We start from the raw sequence: 26990 nt of genomic DNA on the forward strand, positions 1-26990 counted from the left end.
TATAACTCATTTCTCAAATTTCCCTTATTCTCTCACACTTTCTATAGAATTTTTACAAAATAAATGATCAATCTTTCAATACTTTCAGGTGGGTCTCTCTAATTTGGTAACTATTCTTCTTTTCTTTTCAAGTTTTATTGATTGATCTCTAAAAAATTAAGATTTTGGCTTTTCTTATGATATATTAAGATTCCTTTGCAAGATTATTTTTATTTATTGAATGATTTTGGGATATTGATTTTATATGGAATTACCAGCATTTTGATTGGATAATAATTTTTAGCGGTTGATTAATAGAAATCCTTCAAGAAATTAGGATTGATTTATACTTATATAATCTTGAATTTCTTGAATATTGATTAGGAATTTAGTATTCTTATTTAGAAATTATTATTGCTAGTGCGATTATTTTAAATTTTCTAGCATGGGTAGTTTTAAGCATTGCGTTAAAAAATATAATCTAATTTTCTAGCTCTCCCCCTGAACATAGGGACCATAATTTTGAATAATCTCATTATAAATTTTGGTCATAACTGTTTTTTTAGCCCAATGCTTAAAATTACCCATAACTCCTCCCAAACTATAAATAAGAGAATAATGCGCTTCAGCGCATTCGAACTCACGTCTTCCTATATTGACAACAATATTCATACCAACCAACCTAAAACTCAATCAACTTAATCAAACAAATCTTAAAATGAAATATAAAATAATAGGAAAAGAATATATGTAATGGAGGACAAATATTCAAAATCCAACAACAAGACAGAGTGGTAAAAGCAGCAGAAGAGATGATGAAACTTGAGAACTTCAAGAAATAATAAATATACATATAATATGGTAACATATGAAACTATTCCATTCCACATCACAATGGGTGTAAAAAACATTCCCCCCTTTGAATATAGTGAGAGGGAATCCCTAGTGAGTGTGGCCTCTCCCATTCCCCAATGCTGTAGCAAATCCCACTCCCTTTACTTTATTATTATTATTTGTAACCCCAAATAATTAATTATATTTACAAGCACCTAACCAAGAAATTTAATTGAAATGTGTTCGTAAAGTGTGGTCATTGATTAACATGAAGTCTGCATCCCTTATACAATGCCGCTAATCAATGCATGTTTTTGCCATCATGACATCTTAATTAATGTATGATCAATCGACTAAGTAAGAATGTGTTTAGGTGTAAAATAATATTTTATGACTTAGTGATTATCAATAGCTGGGGTGGGAGGGGGGAGCTGTTAAAGAGAATTTGAAAATTCCAAGAGAAAGCGACAACACACATGTATATACGAGTATATAGGAAAGGGATAAATCACACATTTAGTCTCTAAACTTGGTAATTTTTCTTAGTTTAGTCCCTAAACTTTTATTTCCACGTTGATTTTTGTGTTGAGGGTTCATTCTTTGCTGTGTGTTTCCATGGCTTCCATGCTTATTTTTTATTGCTTTTTGAGAGAAATAAAGGAAGGGAGCCGTTAATGGTGTCAGAATCAACAAAGTGATACAGAGCCATGTGGTGGGCAGCACAGCTTAATTATAAACTTAAAAAGAAGAAGTATAATAAGTAAAATTTTGAGTTTAAATCTTACAAATTAAACGTAATTATCAAATACGAAAAGATTTCGAATAAAAAAAGCCAAAAACAAAAAGCAAAGTACAGCTTAGGGAACAAATCGATTTTGTAGTATTTCAAGGGATCTTCTCATCTCCCTCACACCCCATCCAATTATTATTGTGCACCCTTTTATTATTTTCTTTAAAAAATATAATAAATAAGAGGATAAACTATAAAAATAGTCACTTTTATTTGTCTCGGGTTATATTTTAGTCACTTATGTTACTGTTTTGTTACGAATTAGTCACTCTACCGTTAAAATCTGTTACCTCCCAAATGGTAGTTTGACGTGAAAGTTAAAATGAGTTTTAAATGTCAACGTGAATGTCCAACTGGGATGAGAAAAATCGAATTCTTTTATGAAAATAGAATATCAAATTTTGCCCTAAAACCCAATCTTCTCCGATTTAAAAAGAAGCAACACTTGAGTTTGTTTGTTTTTTTTTTGTTACCATCAGAGTAGAGAAGAGAATAATAGAACAACAGAGAAAAAGAAGAAGAAATGGATGCACCAACCTCTATACCTACTTGCTATTGTGGTTATCCTTTTTGTCTGTCACATATATAGAAAAACATGAAAAGATGGATCACCTTTTTGCAAAAAATTCATAATATTTGAACCAAAAACCCTAGTAAAGAACAAAAAAAAAAACTCATTACTTATTGTAATCCATACCTGGACCCTCCATTGAATTTGTAATAGCTCGATTTTTAATGGTGTCGAAAATAATAGTTTGGGGCCACCAAATCCAGTGATTAAGCTCGTAAATTTTATTATTTAATATTTACGAGTCAAATAGGGTTTTAAAAAGATTTTTGAATTGGTAATTTATGTTTTATAATGATTTATTAGGTTCGAGTGGTAGAATCCTAGATCAAGAAGTTTTAGAAAATGAGATATTGAGATCTCGTTTCTATAAACCAAACCGTAAATATTTTTATAAATATTTACAGAGTGTCATTAAGGTAGTATTAAAGTTTTGTTGAAAAATTTTAACATTTCGATAGTTAATTAATTAAAAAAATTGAAAAATGTGCAAAACTTGCTAATTATAATAATTAAATGACTAAATGGCTTAATTAGTAAATGAGGGAGGACTTAAGAAACAATTATGCCTAAATTAAAAGATGAGGCGGCATAAGGAGAAAAAAATTTAAAAAAAGGCCATTCAATGGTGAAATGGTAAATAAGTTGAAATTAAAAATAAACAAATTAGATTTTAAAGTTTTCTAGGCATTTCTTCTCCCATTTTGGTTCAAATTGACATAGAGAGAGGTCCTTGAGCTGGTTTTGCATATTTTTGCTTGCTTCATTTGAGTTAAATTCTTATTTGTTTCTTGTAAATTTATATTTTTGAGATTGTTACAATTAGGTCCAATTAAACTATATCTTAATTTTTGATTTTATTAAAAATTTTGAAAGTTGACATTGATAAACCTTGTGATTTTTTATATTAAATTATGAATTTGAGATATTAATTTTTATTTAAAAGTATTTTATTAAGTGATTTTTGATGAATTTTCTAATTAGGGACTTAATTGTTGAAATAGTAAAAATACAAGGACTTGTTGTGAAATTCTTGCAAAAATGGGCTGCATTAAATGCCATGAAAATTTTGCTAGCTTGGATTTGTATTAAAAATGGTTAATTTGCATGTTTTGGGTTTAGGGACCAAATTGAATAAAAAATAAAACTTTAGGGGCAATTTTGTAAAAATGTCAAAAATGATCAAATTACATGAAATCAATTGTTTTATTGTCTAAATTAATATTTTTAATTAAATTATTAATTTAGATCAGGATTGGGTGAAAATTGAGGAAAATAGATAATTACCAAAATACCCTTGAATCTTGGTATTTCTACAATCTAGCCAGGTAAGTTCGTATGAACTGTATTCTGTATAATTTTGATTAAAGTGAGTGTTAATAGGTGATTATATTGTGATAAAATTAATGTATATATGTTAGTATGCAAGTTGTCGTGTTATGAAACGACGTACGATGATTACTGAGTCTTGTTTGAACCTTAGAAATTTGGAGGATACAAATGTCATGTCATTAGGGTTTCCAATTTGGTTGTGATCCTGCATGTGTTGCGGATACACCACAGCTCTCTTGTCCCGATACTTGGCTCTCATGAGCTTTCCGATATACAACTTACATGAGCTTCCTGTTATATAGCTCGAAAGAGCTTGTCGTTTACATGCTCGTATGAGCATACATGCATATAAATTGACAGATTATAATTCTATACACTTCCTATGTATCTACCTGAATATCCAACGATATTCTAAACGGTTCAACGGGAAATGTTCTGTTACAATATGATATGAATTCGATACGAACTAATATAGGTATATATATGAAATGTAAGGAAATGATGGTACATGATATATGGATATAATGAAATGGATGATGTATGTTTATAAAGAAACGGTAAGAGAATGATATGTGTCATGACATGTATATATGTAAATATCTTTGATATGTTAATACATGGAAATTATGTAAGTTGAGATGAGTAATAAACTCAAGTGTGACATGTTGAGAAAATAAGTTTATCAATGTTGAATTGATATGAAATATGTTCAAGTACACTAATAAGTGTTGTTGTTTGATGCTTAGGCAAGTGTCAAGCTATTGGTTGAATGGTAATATGTTTATTTATAAGATGCATTGAAAGGATAAGTACTCAAATGAAAATATGCTAGTGCTCATGAAAGAGTGGTAAGGTTTAAGTTATGCAATTTCTTATGAAATGACTTATCAGGTGATTAATTTGAAAAAAAGGCTATGTTTAAATGCACTAGCTTGTGGCTATGGTTGAATGATATGCTTATGACTGGTGTGTTATGCATATGGAATGAGTGTGGAAAGTAAAGAAATGCAAATGAAAATAAATAAATTTGGAAGAGTTAAAGTTGTTTAAAATCCTACTATGTTAGGAATAATATGTATAAATGATGTTGTGGATTTATTTACCTTGTGAGTTGATGAATATAACTTCATGAATATTGTGGTATCAATATTGGATCATTCTTGACATGTATAAATTTCATATTTGAAATGAATTGATATGATTAAAGTTTATACAAGCTTACTAAGCATTCATTGCTTACGTATTTGTTTTTCTTTACATTTCAGATTATCGAAAGCTCAATTGGGTTGGAAGCTTGTCAGAGTTACATCACACTATCAATCGGTTCTATTGGTACTTTTGAATGTTTTGATTTTGGTTATAATGGCATGTATAGATTATTTTTAGCTAAATGTTGGCCTATATGTGTTTTGTTGAGTTTAGCCACTCATTTGGCTTATGTTTTGGTATTTTGATATGTGCTTAATTTGTCTTAAAATGTTGATGTGTGGAATAATTTGTGGTTGAATGATGAAAGGTAAAATAGTAGTTGAAAGTGCAAATGAGGTACGTTTTATAACTTGGTGTGATTTGGTGCTATGCTATAGTAAGTGTATATGTATTTGATGCTATTGAATAAGTGGTACAATTGGTACCAAATGGTAAGTTTTAGTAAATGATTTACATGTTGTGTATTAATGCGATTAGACATAAAAGTTGGTTGATTACTTGGTTACATGGATTATATGGTTAAACATATTTGTATTTGTCATTTAAGGTGCATAAGGGCATATTGGTTGTATGTGAATATACTACATGTTTAGGGATTAATTTCACTTGTTTTGGATGCTATAATATGACTTATTTATATGCATAATATTAACTGAAGGTACATGCCTTGTTGGGTGAGAAAAATGGCTTATAAAATAGCTTATTTTCGTCCACACGGGTAGAGACACGGGCGTGTGTCTTAGCCGTGTGTGACACACGGCCAGGTGACACGGTTGTGTCTCCCCTGTATCTTTTAAAAGAATGCAAGTCAGTGAGTTACACGGCCTTAGACACGAGCGTGTCTCTTGACCGTGTGAGTCACACGGCCGTGTAACCCCTGCAGTGTTGAAAATATTAAATGTTTCTAAAATTTTTTTTATGAGTTTCTGATTTAGTCCCGATTTGTTTCTAATGTGAATTTTGGGCCTCGAGGGCTCGTATAAAGGACAATATGTATGGTTTTTTTTTGACATGAATGCTATATGATATGAAATGTTTGCATTTTCTATCTGTTTGATTTATAAACTCCGGTAATACTTCGTAACCCTGTTCCGGCGATAGATTCGGGTTAGGGGTGTTACAGAATTAGTTCTTTGTTCTTCCATTTTGAATAAAAAATTGAACCGATTGATAGAACACTCAATTTAATTTCTATTGTTTCGATGCAACAAAGATTACTATGAAAATAGATGGTTTTTTCAGTCAAAATAAAAATGAAAACTAAAAGAAAAAGGAGACAAAGGGTTCTTTCCAGTTTAAGGATTAATCTATTAATGCATTGGTTTTGATTATTTCGGGAAATCAAATTAAAATTTTACTTTAATTAATTAAAAAATTTCAATTAATTTACTTGTTTATACAGTCACGTTGGCATTTAAAATCCATTTTAACTACCATGTTGGACTGTCGTTTGGGAGGTACTAGATCTTAACGACAGAGTGATCATTTCGTAACAAAATGATAACGCAAGTGATTAAAACGTAACATTTTAAACATAAGTGACTAAAATGTAATCTGAGGCAAACAAAAGTGACGATTTTGGTAATTTACCCTAAACAATAAAAAGGGTTTGATGTATGGTAATTTTTTTTTAACAATCTCATTATAGGTTCTGATCATATATGCTCTTTTTTTTAGCACAATGCTTAGAACTACCCATAACCTTTCCCCGACTTATAAATAGGAGAATAATGCGCTTCAACGCACGTTCAAATCCATATTCTTTCATTGATAACAATACTTATGTCAATCGAATAAAGACTCAATCGGCATTGATGTATGGTAATTAAATAAGATATATACGGTCATTTTGCTATTAACAAAACTTTAGTTTGGGTTAATAATTAATTACATAAATTTACAACTAATTATGGGTGAAACTGTGTTATTTATTTGGCGTGTTTAGGTTTAGGGTAGATGATCATCATCTTAAAACTAAATTAATAATCTGGTTTAGGCCATGTTACTGCTCTAAATTATGCTTACTTTTTTTCCTTTTATATATAATTATTCTTTTTATTCTTTTTATGGGACCAAGTTGCATTATATGTATTAAGATGGATTAAATTTAATTATAAGAATCATTTAAGATAATTGGAAAATAATTTAATTAAATTTAGAGATTCCTTAATTTGGTATATAATCATAACTATTTGACAGGTATAATTTATTTAGTGTGCATGGATAGAGGTAGAGGGTTGACGGGATTGATAAAAGTATTATGGAGGCTCTTGTATTAAGACTTAAAATGCATTTTGTCTCTTATACTCAAAAGATGGGTAAAAGTGTCATTGTACGTTAAAAAACTGACGTGGCTGACGAAATAATCAAACAGTGCCACGTGTATCACATGTTGATGTACAAAAGACCATATTTTAATAGTAAAAATGTATGAAAATTTTAAATAGAATGGTTTATTTGCTCTTTGATCTAGCATAGAAAGACTAATTTACTCATTTTTTTGAGTAAAGGGGGCAAAATACAATCCGACTTTTAGTATAGAAGCCTCCATAGTACTTTTACCAGCAGAGAACTTAACTCCCTTGATTAAATAGTGCAATTGCACTTTTAATCTATCTTAAAAATTAATAGTTCAAATTGATCTGTTTAGCTTTCACCAAATGCAAAATTTTCATTTTTGATTCCTTTAAAAAATTAATTATTCAATTTAAATCATTGTAACAAAAAAATTAAATTTTAACCCTCAAATTTTAAAATTTATTCCAATCCCAACACAAATTTCAAACATCGTCCTTGTTGAAAATGTAATTAAAAAAAAGGCATAATTGCAAGATTCACCTTTCTCACATTAGCTCTTAACATTTTTTTTTGGGTATCAATCCCATCAACAACGTTGCAAAAATGTTCAAATAAGGCAAAAATTCGTCAGTTAACTAACAATCAACAATTTTGTCCTATGTGCCATGATACCTCAGTTCATGATACCTAATTAGCCAAACATGCACATTAATTAGTATGGTGATGATATGACATAATTAGTTAAGTTTTCTTTTGTTTTTTTATTTTAGATTTAGCATTAAAAAAGTTTAATTTTTTCGTATGAGAATAATTTATATTAGGATGATATTAGAATATATAGTTTTTAACTATCAATAAAATAATATCACATCATTAATTTTTAAAGATATATAAATATTATTCTACAATTTTAAAAGACATTATATTATTGATGCTCAAAAACTATATATTTTAAAATCATCATAATATAATTTATTTCCTTATAATTCGAGAATCATCTTTTTATCTTAATTTAATTTAAATAAAAATAAGTTCTTTTGAATAAATATAAATAAAGTATATATATTTTTAATATCATATATAATATATGTTACCGATTCGTGATTTTCTCTTAAAAATGTCATTTTTATGATTCACCTATCAAGAACAAGTTATCAATAAATTAAAAATTATTGACAAATTAAGTATAATTTGAGTTAATTATTATTATTTGTTTATTCAAATAACAAAAATGAAATTCTATCTTACTAATTTTTGTTTCCATCAAGGGGGCCATGTTCCCCCTAAAATGATAAAGTTTTAATTTACAACCCTTATGATAAAATTACACTTTGTCTCTAAAAATGATAAAATTTTAATTTAACCATTTAGAAATTATAAAGATATAGATTATTAAAATGATAAAATTATATTTTTACTATCGTACAAATATATAATTTAATTTTGACCCAAAAAAATTTGAGTTGCCGCGACTTAGTGTTTTAGACATATAATCACACCCATTAAACAAAGAGGGAAAATCACATGAAAATCAGAATGGACCATGATTTCATGAAAACTTTAATCAACACCACAAATTGTAATGATGGTTTTGCCCTATCCAAAATTACACAAATTCTCAATCATCTTTTTCTTTTTTGAAACTTTATCCTTATTAACTTGAATGGTTGGTGCCAAATTAAAGTTGATATAAATCATGATATGTAAAATAAAGACACATGGACCAATAATCATAATACTTATATAACAACCTCATCTTATTTAATATCCATATGGTATTAAAAAAAAAAACAATAACCCACTTACTCTTAAAGTATCAATTAACAGTCAAACCTGGGAATTGGGTCCCTAATTAAGATGGGAAATTTGCAGAAATGGCAGATTAAGGGTATATAAAAAAATAATATTTATGGGTTTTCGTGGGGTCTTAGGAATGTTGAGGGATGGGACAGCTACATACATTTTTATTTTATTACAAATTTATGCCTTTTTCTTTTTTGGTTATAGATATGTCCAATTTGTTTGGTTAGAGAAGGAGGGAGTGATGTTGCGATTCCCCCCTTTTGTTAAATTATTAATTAAAAGCACTTACTTTTAGTTTTATTATGAAGAGATTAGTTGTTAATTAAGGATTTTAATTGGGAAATAACCGGGAGTATATGAGATTTGAGATTTGAGAACAGATAGAATCATATTCATAAGTTGAAGATCATTATATATCGATAAGTGTTACGTACAGTGATAAGATATATTATATATTCGAGAAGAGAATGCAAATTGAAACCTTGAAGATGATAATTAAGAGGGATAGCCACTAACCCTTAACATATAACGTAAAACGGGTACAAATGAAAAAAAAAAACCAAGGTTGTGGTAGAACATGCCTTTGAGTTTTGGGGCTATTTAAATTTATTTTTTTTAAAACTAGGATTTACTTAATTTTTCCAAAATTTTAAGGGTTTAATAAGAGTCTTCAAAAATATTGAAGGGTCTAATTAAAAATTTTAAAACTTTTACATGACTTAATTAGACTTTTTAAAAATTTTGAAGGGACTAATTCAAATTTTCAAAATTATGCATAATAAAAGCTTCTCAAAATTAGAGGGGGGAGTGGAGAGGAACGTCCCTTTGGCTCCAATGACACTCCGGATAGTTTTTGATATCTCAAGTTTGAGTCTTACTCTATGTAAATCATGTGTGGGTTCTCTATTTAGATTTATTTTAGTTTAAATCTAAGCATGTATGGATCTTGTGTAGATCTATTTTGGACTAAGTTCGGAGATATTAGTTATTGGTCCGTTGTGTTTTGTAATCCTAATTATAGTTATACTTATTTGAATGTATATTATTTGTAATTGCGACATTACTTGTAATTATAATCACAAAAAAAGATTCTCTCTTTTTTTCTCTTAAGATTTGGCATACGATACGATACAAGTACAAATTTAATTACAATTACTAATTAAAAAAATACATATCCGAATAACTATCACTAGGATTAATCATTACAAAATATGATCAAACTAATAAATTGAAATATGTTCCATAGTGAATTTAGGCAGAACCCACCCACAACAACTTTAGAACTCAAAATTCTCAATGCCTCAATATACTCAAAATTGCAATAACTTCAATGCAAGAGTTGGATCTAAATATGAATTTCATTTGTTTTTTATCTTATAAAATTTGAGAAGTCAAATCTTTTGTTTTAATTTGTTAAAATTGATTCTTCATATTTTATAAAAATCAAGAAGTTAGTCCACTTATTGGTAATTATATAAACTTAAACTATTAATTTTTTTATGATCTATTGCATATAAATTACCGAACTGTTATTTTCACTCATTTTTACATAAAAATTGTTGAATTATTGATTAACAAGTCTATAATTTAATCGGAATGTCTAAAAATGTTATTCATTTAGACTAATTTTTTTAATTTCCATAAAGTACAATAATCAAATTATAATAAATTAAATTAGATGAACTAATTTCTTAATTTTTATAAAATGGATGAAATATAAAATTATTCATATGTTATTATCACATGCAGACAATATATATATATTTTTAAAAAAAAGAGCAGTATAGACTTCTAGTAGTAGAAAAACCATTAAGGTCTTCATGCAAGGCATTTAGAGCAAGATCAAAGGGTTGAGACCAACAATGAATGCCAATGCCCATTCTTTCTCCAATCTTTGCTAAGCAATCAGTTAGCCTATCGCACTTTCAATGCACATGTTTTAAGTTGGTATCCTAATCACAGCTCAACAATTCTCGAACCACATTAACGACATGTGATTTCGGTTGATGTATCGTCAAGTTCCCCTTAATATGGGAATAGATAAACAATGTGTATTTCAAGTGAATTTAATATAGAAAAGTATTATTTATTTTGTTATATTGTTATAGTTATTTGAGTAAAGTACACCAAGATCACTAAATTATTAGGAAGTTTATATTTCGATTATTCAATTTCAAAAACTTATCAAATAGTCACTAAACTATTCAAACGTTTTTATTTAAGTCGCTAAACTGATAAGTTTTTCTTTTAAAGTCTAGCCTGTTAGCTTCGAGCGACGAGTCGACAATTGGTACGGTGGAACAGTGCCCATTGACGATAGAAGAACATATCTTAGATCCAAGCTAATCTAATGGTTGGATTTTAGTTCGCAGATTTGTGACGTTCAAAGTTGTTTCTTAAAAAAAACTAAACCGTATAAGAAGGGGAGGGAGTTTAACCTTTCAATTGGTGTTGGAGGTGAGAACAGAGAAGGTTATACAACGACGACCTTAACAGCTTAGTAACTTAAATGAAAGGTTCAAATAGCTTAGTGATTAGGTTGTAAGTTTTTTAAATTAAGTGACCAAAAATAAATTTACTAATAATTCAACGACTTTAGATGTAGTTTACCCTAATTATTTGTGGTTCTGGTGATGGGACATTGCTAGTTGTGATGGTGGAACCGTGGTCCCTCAGCTAAGCCTATGATTTTATATAGCTTGATTAGGTTAGGGATTTTGGATATCAAATTTCAAAATTGACTATTCACTCTGCCCATCTACTAATAGAGATTATCAATAAATTAATAAAATAAATTTAAATAATGAAAAGTGAATATAATTATTTTTTTAACAAATTAATAGTGTATGGACTTGTACATTATTATCTGTGCGTCAAGTATAAATTTAAAAATAAAATAAATAAAATCATGCATTGTATTTAATGGGCCATGAACCATAACAGACCACCTAGTAGATTTTGACATCAATGACTGGTTTGAAAAAAGAAGCATGTTTTAGCCCATATCTTGTTCTTCCTTAGGAAAAGGGCAAAAATCTATACAAAAACTTACTCAATAAGCGAGACGGTTTGAGTAAAATTATATGCTTAAAATACGGGTTTTGATAGAAAAAATAATGCTTGTTTTCCAAAGGGCCGAGCCTCAGGTAGTATTTTTTTTGCCTGGACCCGGCTTGAATTGGCCTAAACTTTTTTTTACTTGTTGTTGTTTTGTTATTGTTTGGATACTGTAGAACTCTAGTTTTATTGTTAATTTTGCTACTATTTTATAGGCATTTGCTCGCTAAATTGCAACTATCTTAGCATTATTTAAGTATAAAGATTTTTTAAATGTATTTTCAATTTGCTGGGAAATATTCATTGTTATATAACTTAAATTTGTTTTTGTATAAAAAATTTAATATGGGCAACTTTTATTTTGTCCAACTTTTCCCAACTTGACCACATTAGTCTTTCATCTAGACATCTTTTCTCAATTTTGGCCTATGTTGTGAGGACATGGTGCTTTAAAATTATACCATGCCATCATCTAAAATTTTTATTAAAATTTTTAAGTGACGATGTCATAGACCGAAATTGTAAAAAAGATGTCTAGTTCCAAAATTAATATAAACAAAAAAATAAAAAATTAAATTAGGAATTAAATATTAATGGACTTTGTAGTTTTGGGCTACGACTCAACAAAAATAGCCTTCTCTTCCAAAGTGACCCACAAATAAACCTTTATTTCAAAAGGACTTTGTCTGAACTTGTAGCAGTTTATTACATGTTCAAATCTATTATTACCATATGAATGAGATTGTATGAATACTACATTTGGTAATATGGAGTAGACTATAAACATACTATATATTTAGAATATTGATGACGAGTTGTGAAAAATGGGTCATTGTCTTTCACTATAATGCTCAACTACATTTGTCCTAATCAATTGAGGGATGAAAATGAATTTTTTTTCATCAAATCGTTATCATAATTTGTTCCATTAGATTGGATAGTGCCAAATGTTAGGTAATAGGCAGTGATGGAAAATAAAAGAACAAAAAAGTTGTAAATTACCTTGAAATTGCGGATTAGATGTTTAACGAAGACTGACTTTGAGTTTTGAGATTCCGAATTTAAGTTTTATCGTACATATATTTACATTATAGAAGGAGACTGCTTCTAATTCATTTAACGCAACTTTACAAGTTAAGAAATCTGTTGTGCTTGATGGAATCGATTTTGCTAAGAGAGGGTGAAATGATAATTGAAAACTCTTTTCTAAAATCTAAAAAAAGGATGATAATGATTGACACAATAATTTATAACTCAACTTTAGCTCCACTTGTTAAAAGATTTTCCTAATTCACTAACTTAAATTGTTATCTTTAAAGGATTTTAGGTTTTGGTAGAAATTTGTTCCCTATCTTTTACAACGAATAAGATAGAACTGCTCTGCTTTTATGGCTTAGCTAGAGAACCTCCCAGTAGAACTGTTCATGGGTTGGGCTACTCGCTTAGGCCCAAAGGCTCGCTCAAAATTTGGGAGGGTTTGGACAAAAATATTATGCTCGAAAAACGGGCTTGGGTAAAAAAATAGGCCCGTTTAAAATATGAGTCGGGCTTGGGCTTGAACATTCAATGCTCGAGCCCGACCTAACCCGTTTTTAAGTTTATAATACTTTATATTATGTAATTTATAACACATTAAAAAAAATCTATACTAAATATATAATACTATTCTAATGTAAATATTAAAATAATGTTAAGATCACAATATAAAAAATTTTAATAAATAAAAAATTAAAAATTAAAATAATATAAAAAAATTTTAAAAAATATGGACGGGTCTAAAATGGGTTTGGGTTAATCTTTTGCAAACATAAGTAGGTTTTTGCAAAATTTTAGGTCTATATTTTAGACTGAATTTAAGTAAGCATAAAGTATGTTAATATCATACTTAAACTCGGCCCAACCCTTGAGTATTTCTACCTGCGAGTAACAAATTGATGATTTGGTTTAAAAAAAAAAAGAAAATCTCTAACGTGAGTGTTACAATGATGCTCTTTAAAATATATGTTTTGGGTTCTCTTGATTTTCTGTGTTGGTATGTCTTGTTTGCATATTTCAAAAGCATGAAAGTATGTGGATTTAACCAAGAATTTTCCATCTTGGGTGTGCAACCATTTGGGTTTTGGAGGACCCTAAAACAAGGACCTTGGGTTGGCCAATTATTTCCTATTTAAATTAGCTATAATGTCTCGGACTAGTACCTAATTAGGGGCCTCCATACCATGTTTTTAAGACTTGTAAATATTTTATAATATTCCTCATTTGAAATTTACAAATTGATTAAGGAGTTAATTGTAAAATTAAATTTAAATATTTTTTATATCAAAAACTTAGTAAATTAAAGCTTGAAGAGAATATCTTGATGTGCAGAAGACTATCCCCATTCTTTAAAATCAACCGCGAAAGACTCCCTAAATTTAGGTCTCAAATTTCATTAGATCAAAGCTCTCCCCAATCTAATTGCATCAACACAAATGAGATAAAACTTGTTCGTCAAGATCAGGTCTTGATGACACTTAGACTGAACCTTATCAACCCAAGATTAAGTCTTGTAGATCCTTAAATCAATTCTCAAGCAAATAACTCTCCAAATTCGTTTTTTAAATCAAATCTCGACAACCTTTGAAGTGAACTGCATCATCCAAAATCAAGTCTATACAACTCTTGAATCAAAATTCTATTAAGGAGAAAAATCAAAAGATTTATCTTAAGATCGTAACTGAAATTTTATAAGTAAAATTCTTTGATTTGTTTCCAGTTTTCAAGACTTATTTTCGGCTTGAAAGTTCATATACTTTTTAAATATCAAGTTGATCAAAATTGCCATGACTCGCACGAACAACTTCGTCAACAATTCAAATCTCAAGTCTTCTTCAACTCAAAAGTTAGAAGAATAAATATATGCAAAAACACATTGCCATAACTCATCATCAGAGTTGGACTTTGTGGTTATGATGACAACTAGCGTTGCTTCCTTTGAGAAACAAGTGGCTTCTGTCGTGAAAGTTTCGAAATCCACTGCCACATGCAGGAAATGAATGGATGATCAAATTGCTTTCATGATGTCTTCGATTGAAAATCTTAATGAAAACAACAAAACTCCTACCAACGAAACTCAACATCAAGTTTTTCAAGAAGTTGGTGAAATTTCTTTAGATCAACTCTAGGAGCTTATTGACGAAGCTATTAAAGATTAAGCTAAAAAGTATTGCTCTGCATTCATACACATAAAAAAAAAAAAGCCATACATTCGAAAATTTGGTCATTTGAAGATGCTTGAAATTTCTCAGCCCTCAAAGTTTCAATAATTTGAGGGCAAAAGAAATCCACATCTACATCATCAGCTCAAAATCAAGTCTCGAAATTTTTTAGGTCAAATCTCAAGCAATATCAAGCAAGCAACTCTCTAATCTTGCATCCATCCAAGACCAAATCCGTTTAATATCAAGCCCCGATGACTTTTAAAGTAGGTCGCATCCTTCCAAGACTTAATCCAAACAACTTTTGAATCAAAGCTCCATTAAAAAAAAATAAAGTTAAATTTTATAAATAAAAATTCTAATTTATCTCAAATTTTAGATCTTGTTTTTAACTCGAAATTTGTGTCCTTTATTTTTAGAAAAAAAATTACAAAATCTTGAAAAAGGGAATATTGGAATTCACAAAAAGAAAAGTAGAAATTATTTTCTTTTTCTGTTTTTCCTGTTGGAAAATAGTAGTTAGCAAATTATTGATTCTTCACCTATTAAAGTTGTCCTCGTTTATTCTTCTCCTGGTACCTACAAGTCAATTTCGTAATCGAGGTTTCCAATCCATCGTTGTGGTTGCCTTAGCACTTTGAGCCGTCCATACCGTTAATATTAATTTTTTAAATTTTGTGATTATCTCTTTTAATATTTTATTCTCCAAGATATAAATACGAATATTCTCTCTATAACTGCAATATGCAGACTTGATTATACATATATAAAATTTAATCTAACATCTTTCAATCAGGGCAGATAGGGACTTTGATCTCCCAAAAATAAAAACTATACAATTTAATCCCTTTATGAATAATGATCGGTTTCATTGTTATGTTGGAAACTATGATAGGGTAATAGGGCAACCATGTATAATGAATGCATGGGGGGTCCTATAGTACAGAAGCTGACAACAACGTGAACCCAACTGCGCATGGTTCCCTGGAATCGAATTGACTCAACTTGATGCAGCTGACCATGACCTCGTACAATTAGACAATGGGGACCAATCTACACGATAATGTACGTACGAGATGATGGTTGTGGTCCTGTTTCTTTCGACCATGGAACTAGTCGTAGTAACCGGGGCACGAGGCCTAGTTAAGCTAGCTAGGTTCCCACTTATCTGCAACCCCGTTGGCTATCACCAATTTGAGACAACAATGCAAAAAACAAAAGGCCATCGTGAGAAATTATAATAGGCTGCTATAAAGACTATATATATATATAAGCTAACTTCATTGGACCATTTTTTTTTCTTTACAATGGGTTTTTAACCCTTTCATTTAATACAACTTTTAGATGTTTGCCAGCAAAAACTGTCCCCATTTTATGAAAAGGACTGTCCAAATTTAACCCATAATTTTTATGCAGCATTGAACCAGTCAAGGACACCAACAACTGATATGGATAAATCTGTCTTTGCCAAAATTTGGGTTCTTTTTTTTTTCCATTAATGCTTTTGGAAACGAGGCGAGTTTCTTGCTTTGTGATTGGACAAACCAAGCTGCCTTAGAAAATATGAAGAAGAAAAATTAATCTTTTTTTCCCCTCATTGGTTCAAATATTTGATTGAGGGTGATGTTTTTCACTATATTCTGACAATATTTTAATGTGATATAGTTACCTTCTGGATATATGTGTTGCTGCATTAAAAGTCAATAAAAGTCTACAGGTACATGTCAATTATGAATATATATATACTTACTCTATCAAAAATATATATATAAACTATTTGATGAGGGGAGTGACAAAGGATTTTGTATAAATAAAAGTTCAATTGTGATGTATTTATTAGCAAGTGTCAGGAGTAGTGGTAAGTAGGGTTTTTAAAATAGGGATGGTGGTTGAAATGGTTAGATCATTAGTTCATTGGATCAATTGATCTAACTGGTTCAATTAATAAATCATTAAAAATTTCAAAAAATAAAAAATATCAAAAATCTGATTCAGCCTTTTTTTCACAGCTCAACTAGTTAGTATCGGTTCCTAGGTCCACCGCCTAATGGCTTACCTCGACTGGTCCAGTCGATTCTAACAATATTTGTGGTAAGATAGATTGCATTCTTAGGAAATGAACTCATATTCAAACCGTAAAAGACAACATTACTAGGAGGGATAGTCATGAACCCTAAAAGAATTAGCCTTCTTAGACTGTAAAACATACATAAAAAAAACTTTAATCATATATACAATAAACTATGTGTCTTAATAACAATAAACTAATAGACTAATAGAGAAAGGATTGTATGAGACTGTAATTCCACGTCATCCTTATCCGTTTCCAACGAGAGAATGACAAATTAGATTTTTCTTCTTGATTTTTAGTATTTTTAGTTGGATTTAAATTTTCTCAGGAGGAAAAGGTTGAAAATCAAGAGTAAAAATCTGATTTGTCATTCTCTAATTAGAAAGGGATAAGGATGACGTGAAATCACAATTTCATATCATCTCTTTTCTAGATTAATAATATTGTAAAAGTGAAGGATTAAGCTCAAGTTGAGGAATAATTATCGGATGCCGAACTTCCCAAGATGGTCTAAGTTGAAATAATTTACTGTGAGTGGACTTTGGTAAAAAAAAATATGGTTTGTACAGCTATGATTAAGCCCCTGTGAACTAAAATTTATTCCTTAGAGCTTTCAAACTTTTTAACTGTTGAACTAATGCTGACAGGGACATAAATGGAACTTTATGGTCCTCATACATGATTCTCCTCTTCTTCTTCTTCTTTTTCTCCCTTTTTTTTAACCTTATTATCTCTCAAAGAGACTATTTTTTTATTCTTCCTCATAGAAAACCTCTTCATCTCATTCATCTCCTCTTTTCTTTTGTGATTTTTAAGCAAAACCCAGAAATGGCAACAAGCAAAGCTGAAGGGAAAAGGAGACTGAAGGAAATGGCGGAGGAGGAAGAAGAAGAAGAAGAAGAGGACGAGGATAATAGTACTACTGGTGACGATGACAAGAAGAAAAAAGGCAAAAGAGGGTCCAGTACGGTGGTCGGAGGCTCCTGTCTTCCCGCCTGTCAGGTCGAGAACTGCACTGCCGACATGACCGATGCCAAACGGTACCATCGGCGACATAAGGTGTGTGAGTTCCATGCCAAGGCTCCTGTGGTTCGAGTTGCTGGGATCCATCAACGCTTTTGTCAACAATGTAGCAGGTTTCAAACAAAACCCTAATTCTTTAACCGCTGTTATAGACTTTTAACGGTTTAACCTAACAATTTCATCACTTTAACTGTGATTATGTCTGCTTTTAATTTCTATTTCTAACCAAACATTTTAGTTCTATTTTTATATCTTGATGTCTGAATCCATGATTTTTTGCAATTTTTCTTATCTTAATTACATGTCTCCTTCATTTCACTTATAAATCATTGATCTAATTTTGTGATTATTTATAGATATTCATGAATTATTACAGACTTCTTAAAAGCATATAGGCAATAATACCTCACAATCAATCCTATCAAATTCTCATTTATGCATTTTTTTTTAAAATTTAAACAAAGTTTTTTCAAATTAAAAGTTAGGAAAATCCTTTTAAAAATAAATAAATTTTGTATTATATATATGGTGAAAGCTACAGTGTCATTGACAAAGGTTGTACAAAAGAAGCCCACTTTTATTTTCATAATATATATATACATTAACAGCAGTATACCCTTAGACTAGATAGATTCAATAAGCATTGATATTATCATTATTTATTATATAAAATAATTTATTTTCTAGGAAATTACATTTCATTTTCTTTTAAAGAGGTTCATTCTCATATATAGCATTCAAACTGGTGATGCTAATGCAGGTTCCATGAGTTATCAGAGTTTGATGAAACAAAAAGGAGCTGTCGACGGCGTTTGGCCGGACACAACGAGCGCCGTCGGAAAAGTTCATCGGAATATCATGGAGAAGGCTCAAATTATTAAAACTAGCTAAGAAGGCAAGCCTATATATATATATATGCAAAAAAGAGTCAATTCAGTCTTGAATTTAATATGATCCTATGTATGGGAATGGACTTTCCCAAATGATCATGTAACTATATGGAATTTACTAATTTAACCATGCTCTCTCTCTTCTGTCAATCTTAATTTTACCCCTATAATAATGTCACCCTTTTTCATGCTTGCTCTACTATTATATCCTTTATGTATGTAATGCCTTCATATATGCTTCTTAATTTGTGGGTTTCTTTTGGTTGGTTTAATGTTTCTATTGTATGCTTTTGTTTCCTTACATGCATTGTGTGATTCATATTCTATTTCATGAAAAAAACAATAACATTTAGGGCTAATTTTTTATCGTGGTGATATATTATTTAGTATTTGAGTTTAGTTTTAATATTCAATTTGGTACCTGAAATTTTGCTATCCCAATTTGGTGCTGAAGTTTGGTTTCAATGCTCACTTCAGTGCCTGAGTTTTCTTTTTTTTGGTCTTAGATAAGAATATGAATGTGGCTTCGATGCTCAATTTGTATCTTAAATATCTATGTTGTTTATTTTACTAGAGCACACGTGTCAAATATTTTTTGGACCAAATGATGCCATTTGATCTGAGTATCAAATTGAGCATAAAAACCAAATTCAAGAACCAAATTAGAACAAAAACAAACCCAAATATCAAATTGAGTACTGATACCAAACTCAGATCGCTAAATAATATATTAACCCATTTTTATTCAGATTGTCAACAAGTGAATATAAAAAAAAAAGATGCTAAAAATGCCTCAAAAGACTTTCTTTCTTTGTTTGAGATCTTCTAATAATTACATTGAGCTCCGATTAAACTTAAAATCGAACTGGATCAAACCTAAACAAGAAGTAAACTTTCTTCATTATTAATTTTTTCTTACACGAAATCTGAATCTAAAACTTTACTTAAAACAATTCATCCTTAAACAGGAAAAAGAGAAAACAACCAAATTAATTTCCGACAGGGAAGGGGTGCCTTTTTATGTGTCATAATCAAAAGTCGCATTAAAATTTTTCACATGAACAACATGTACTCTAGCTTGCGCCGTTGGTGAGAGGTAACTGCTGTTTTTTCATATGTCAAATAGAGAAACAGTTAAAAAAAAAGGAGTTGACAGTTGGAATTTTCTAACATGTTAGTGTCTTAAAAACCACCTAAACAAGCTTCTTTTTTTTTTTTTTTTGAAATTATGGGTCTCTCTCATAAATCTTCAACTTTTATCTCGAATCTATCATGGAGAATAATGAGAGCATAAAACAGTAGCATTACGTACCGACCATCGTTTTCCTTATGCTTTGCCCATTGGAATATCGAAGGCTGTTTAATACTACAGCGAAAGCGTTTGTTGTTTTGTTCTTGTTGCTTTGCATCATATACCAAATTTGAACGGTTGGTCGACAGAATTGTGTTCAATATCGTCCTTTGGTTACAGTCCCTTTTTGATTCTGAGTCGAGTTATAAATTGGAAGAGGAGAAATTACGATTTGAATTCCGGTAATTTTTAAAATATTTTAATTAAATTATCAAAATATCAATATTATATTAATCAGCGGCTTAGATATTAAATGTTAGTTGAAATCAGATTCAGCAGCTTTTGATGAAGGTTGGGAATTAGCTTCTACGGCATGTGCCTAGAGATAGCGATAAGAACACAGGTTGCATAGCTAAAATGACTTTTGATGGAGAATATAGCTTGATTTATATGAAAAAACCTCTAATGTAATTAGCTTATTTTTATTCACCAAAAATTTAAACATATACATTCATTGCATGGACAAGTTTAGGTAGAAAACAATAGATTTAAGTTATCTATATGGTAGGTGTCATAGGTTGCGCATTCTAATCTCGGGACAGTAGGTATAAACACACTTAAGATTTGATCAATGTATTTTAATTATACTCCTCATCATGTCTGAATTAGAGTTTAATGTCCAACCTGACAATTAGGCTAATAGAAAATTGAGTGATACGATATAAAAATTTTGAAAACTCATTTACAATATTTCTATGATCAATTTAAGATTTAAATATAGTTTGATAACATCTTGTGCAATTAACCCTAGCTTCAATAATACTAACAAGAACCGAGAAAATTGATAAACACCGATTAGGGTGCTTCATATAATTAAAATTGCCACTAGACCAGATGGATGGTACAATACCCACCCATTAAAACATATAGTATTTGCTTACACAAATTTTTTTTCGACTGTGACAGATACCCTTCGTCAAATCTCTGAATAATCTTAACAAATATCATTCTATCTAAAATTAGGTCGTCAAGTTTAATTTTTTCGATAAGATTATCATGACTCACTATTAATAAATATTACTATCTTATCACATCAAGTCACATAATTAATAATTCATTAATCAAAAGGACTCGCGATAGCTTATGAATGTCTCCCTTAAATACATCATCAAAAATTCCATGACAAGGGACACGAATGAGATCATCAACTCTCTACAATCCCCTCGTCAGTTATGACTCTCGATCCACCAAGTGAACTGCCTCGACCCTTCAACTTCCAATTATATCTTTGTATGAATTCAACACCCAGAGATTATTAGGATTTCCAGGGTTTTATGATGAAAACATAATAAACATTAGAAGCATCCTGTGATTATTGATATAATTGCAGCTGCATTATAAGCATGAAAGGCTGTAGCCACGTGTCATGCGTTTAGAGTGTGGCCCGTGGTTCCCAATCCCACTCATGTCTCTCGGTTGATAATGCATGTGTTCCAAAATCTGATGAATTGACTAAAGTTTATTTTGATTTTCTATTTTGGAAAATAAAGTTGGAGCAAATAAGCCCAAGGTTCCTTTTCTTTCATAGATGAATCGAGTATGTGGACTATAAGGATTTGGATATCGAATATGAAGATTTAATATATTATCATTTTTTTTTGTCGGTTAAGTCTTAATTCGATTGATATAAGCATTGTTATCAATGCAGGAGGATGTGAGTTCAAATGTATTGAAACGCATTATCCTTTTATTTATGGGTTAAGGAGTAACCATGAATAGTTCTAGGTATTGTGTCAAAAAAAGAACAAATATGATCAGAACCTGTAAATTTAAAAAGATCAATATGATATACGAAGAGTAAATATATTTGTTCAAATCTATAATGAGTATTTTAAAAAATATCAATATGATATATGAAGAGTAAATATATATATATATAGCTCATAAACTCAGCAAAAACTTAAAAGTGAAAGTGGAAGATTACAAGTTACAATTAAGGGATAAATAACAATGGAATTACATTTTCTTTTAATTTGTAATGCACAAAAATAAAATTACAAACAAAATATAAATATAAAAAAAACAAATTTAGTTTTGGGGTTTAAATTTAATTTATTTGATGTATAAATGCATGCAAATATATGTTCAACATATTTTTATAATTATTTTCTTTATTGAAAATTTTTATAATTGTCTTCATTTACATACAACGATGATTAAAGCTTTATTATCGTATGACATGAGGTCAAATCTTATCATCTTAATATTGTATAAAAAAATATATTTTTTGTATTTTTCGGATCAAAATACATTATATCATTCTAAAATTAATTTTAAAATACTTAAAATTAAAATCTTAATAATAGCGAAAGAAAATCAACCTTTAATTTTATTTAAGAGATAAATCTCAAAACTATACACAAGGGACATAGCTAGAGGGGCAAGTAGTGGCCTTGGTCCCCCTAACTAAGGGTTATAATTTCTCTTTTAGTCCCTTTTAGTTATAAAGTATTCAATTTAAGTCATTTTTGAACAAAATTTTTAACTTTGACCCCCAAAGTTCTAAAATTTTGTCCCCCAATAATGAATTGCTGGCTTTGCCCTAGTACATGAATTTTGATTTTAATTCAAGTGTATATATTTAAAGAAATAAATACATCACTTTATTTTTATACTAGATAAATAAAATTATTTTCATATATAATATGTAAATATAAAATAATGTTTTATCGATAATTATGTTAATAATTTATAAAAATTAAATCAAATCAAAATTTTAAATATAAAATTATAATTCATGTATAACATTAATATTTAACCTAAATTCATATATGAATTTTATTCCTTTATTTAATAATTGATGCATATTTAGGACCAATTTAATCTCAATAAGATTTCAATTGTGTCTTCCAATCCAAAATGATTGGGCCACTGAAGAGAAAGAAGCGTACAAGGTCTGCTGGATGAAATTTTTGTATGTTCCTTTGACCCAACCTTCAATATATATATTAATGGAAACACTTAAAATTTGCATTTCTTTATTACTGAGTCTAACCATTTAAACCCCTTGCAAATAGTGAATTGATGAGGGAGTGGCTTTTTCTCTCGATTTTGAGAATAATCTAAAGGAATTTACGGAATTTAGGGGCTTTTCTTAGAATTGAGAGATAAAAATCCGAACATAAACACTTCAAGAACAATACCTCTATTGAGGGTCTGAAACTAACTTAGAGAGCGACCTCTCCATGAATAAACAAAAATTTGTCTCAGCCAGCCTGCAAGCTCATGCAAATGAGTGCAAAGAATTGTTTCCATATCAAATAACATCAAAACAGAAGCATTTAGAATTCGTTATCATAATAAATAAAAAAATAAAATGGGCATATTTGTTTCATTATTTTACTTCCCCCTGTTTCATTGGTAAATCCACCAAACAAATAAACCAAAACAAAGGCATTGGTCCAAAATATCCCAAAGGAACCTTATGTTATATAACCTTCGGGACTAAGAACCCAAATCAACAACAAAATCAATGGGAACCCACAAGCAAAACAGGATCTCCATGGATGTTGCAGCTGATAGTACTTCACTTGATTCACTCTCATTTGCTGGCCTCGTATGCATTCAAGATCAACAATCCAAGCCTCCTCCCCATACAGCCTATCACAGCAATAAAGATGACCAAGAGTTCGAGTTCATTTCCGGTACGAATCCTCTCGGCAGTAGCAAAGTGTCGATTGAAAACCATGCCACCGATCACGAAAGATCAGTTTCTCGTGAACCGAATCAAGGTAAAAAGGAGCAGAGTGCGTCTAGGTCATGGTTTGGGCAGAAATTGCTTCTATCATTCGTTTCCCCATGCAGGGAATGTCATGCTGTGAGGCCGACTACGAAACCACATACAGGGCCACAAGAAAGTAGTATCAAGTTACTTTAACTTCGAGCCTACTGTTTCTTTTCTGTTTGGTCCTTTCAGAATTGAATCAATTTAGAGTTAGTGTAGTTGAATAAAAGTTACATAGAGAGACCTTATATACTATACTTCATCACTGTTGATTCACTGTTTGGGTTAAATTCAGCAATATAACGGCAGTTGGTTTTTAGCACCATTATATAATTATCACTGCTCATTTATATATGATTCATCATCAGCCATGAATGGTGATTAAACTTGTGCTAATGGGGTGAAGCTTGACCAATAGATATTAGATAGTAGATACTCTGAATTTTTCAACTTCAACAATAGTTAACCTCAAGAATGACAACGGTTCAGTTGAAATCAGTTTTGAAATAATTCAGTGAGACAACCTAGAGGTGATTAAAGTTTTGTCCATGAAAAAGTCGACAGACTCAGGTGTTATCTTGCTCAGAAGGATTCAACGAATTTTGAATTTTGAAGGATAGTGAGCGATCATATACATACCCAAAAATTGCAATTTAATTGTGGATGAACTGGTAAAGATTAACCTTACATGGCAGGCAAGCTTATAGATTTTTGAATTGTCTCCTAAGACTGTGTCTATGGCTCTTCAACAAGACAAAGCATTTAGCATTTTTTAGCATTTGATTTGATGCAACTTTGTTTTAATTTTCACCAAAAAAAAACTCAAAATAGCAAATCAAATATAAAAGATATTGATGAAAAAAATATGAGTAAATAATTAATAACGATTCACCTGAAGACTAAGAGATAGAAATAATCTTTTAAGAGATGAGAGAGAAGAGCTCTCATGATTTCTCTAATATCGAGAGAAAGAATAAGGAAACTTTTAAGTCATAACTCATAAAGGGAAAATTTATATAACCCACAAGTTTCATGTGACAAACATGAGGTATATAAGGTTATGTATAAATGGTATATAGTACACGTGTTTGTAGTCATTCAACACTTTGATGATCATATTTGAAGTTTAACAAATAAAATAACAACAAACAAAAATGAATTTAATTTATTCAAATAAGTTGGATTAAATAATTTTTATATAATTTTTTTCAATAATTCAAATATAAAATTGACTATAAATTAAATAAAAACATAATTGACTCCATGTGAATAAAAATTTTAACATAAATAAAATCAAAATCAGATTGATATTTTGCCTCTCAACCCTAGCCAGCCTTGCTTTGCAGCAATGGTCTTGGGCTAATTTCTTTTAAGAAAAGCCGACTTTGTGAATGTTAAAAATATGATCCTTATCTCTTGCGGTATAAAGAATCTAATTCATATAAAGAAGGTTAAAATATGCTTTTGGTTCCTGTATTTTTTTATATATTTAGAATTTAGTCCACTATTTTTATTTTAGAAGATTTAATTTTTTTAAAAAAATCTAAGTCCAATTATAAGTATTATTAAAATTCTTTTATTAGAATCAAGTTTTTTACAACATCATTTTTTTATTACACGATTACCAAAAATGAGTTATTTTCTAATTTTAAAATGTCATAATAACAAATTTAATCGAAGAATTTTAATTATATTAACAATTGAATCCTAAAATTCAAATTATTATAAAAAAATAGTTGATAATACGATTATTAGTAATAATAATAATAAAATATACATCATATACAATTTTATCTAATTAGTCTAGTGCATATGTGTTAGATTATTCTCTCTTTAATATTTAATACTTGCTCTTTATTATCATATGTTGGTTATTGACCGAGTTCATCATCTGAATTTGAATCTGCATCATCAAAATTATCAATATCTCATTCTTCCATGTACTTTTCGAAGTATGAATCATCTCAATTCCATATATGATTTAAGTTATGAAATATGCAACATGCCAGTACGATCCAACGTTGTTCATTTTTTTGTTATACTGAGGTGATGTTGTTAATATAAAAAATAATTTTTTTAGAATAACAAATCTCTTCTCAACCACATTTTCGAAATATTAAATGTTTCAAATTAAAGAGTTAGCGAGTTGTCTATGGTGACTGTGTTTGACACCATTCTCTCAAATGGTATCGTACCCCACGGTATGGTGTAAGAAAACTTTTTGTATTTACATCATTAACATCAACCTTAAAATATTTGGGTTTACGGTCCAAAGAGTCTTTAGCTTTAATTATAAAAACATATATAAATTTAATTTGAAAAAAAGACTTATGCTAGGTTATATTCCATTTTTATAATACATAAATTAAATAAAAAATAATATCAAAATTTTAATATATAACATTTATAAAAAAAATTATAAATTGTTCCAATAACTTTCATAATACTTCTTATTAATAATATAATTTTTTTTACCATAACTTTATAAAACTATTTTTTTATAAATAAGTTATCATAAAAAAAAAACTATAACATTTTTATAATGTATAGCATGGACACATAAATAAATTATGTCCATACTTCTTGTCCATAAACTTTTATAAATATATTATAACACTTTTATAATATGTAAATTAATTTTTTATAATAAATTTTTTAGTCATAAATTTAGAATTTTTTAGAATTTAAATAATATAATTTTTTTGTTATATTTTTATAAAAAAAACATATTTTTTTAATAATATAATTTTTTAGGACTTGTATATAAGTAATTATTTGTCATAATCATCCCAAACACTCATTCATATTCATGTTTATAATATAATTTTTATAACATGTGTAAAAATAATTTTTTGTAATTGACT

The 26990-nt window shown here is 29.4% G+C and overlaps 1 protein-coding gene across 1 annotated transcript; it reads left to right on the top strand.

Moving 5' to 3' along the window:
• The first annotated feature begins 17771 nt into the window (after positions 1-17771).
• LOC107941054 (squamosa promoter-binding-like protein 3) lies at positions 17772-19239 on the top strand. The gene is made up of 2 exons (XM_016874566.2): positions 17772-18274; positions 18922-19239. Exons 1-2 carry the CDS (start codon positions 17817-17819, stop codon positions 19040-19042), a joined length of 579 nt encoding a protein of 192 aa, XP_016730055.2. The 5' UTR covers positions 17772-17816; the 3' UTR covers positions 19043-19239.
• The last annotated feature ends 7751 nt before the right edge of the window (positions 19240-26990 follow it).

This window comes from Gossypium hirsutum, chromosome D10 (genome assembly GCF_007990345.1).
Source record: "Gossypium hirsutum isolate 1008001.06 chromosome D10, Gossypium_hirsutum_v2.1, whole genome shotgun sequence".
Lineage (NCBI taxonomy): Eukaryota > Viridiplantae > Streptophyta > Magnoliopsida > Malvales > Malvaceae > Gossypium > Gossypium hirsutum.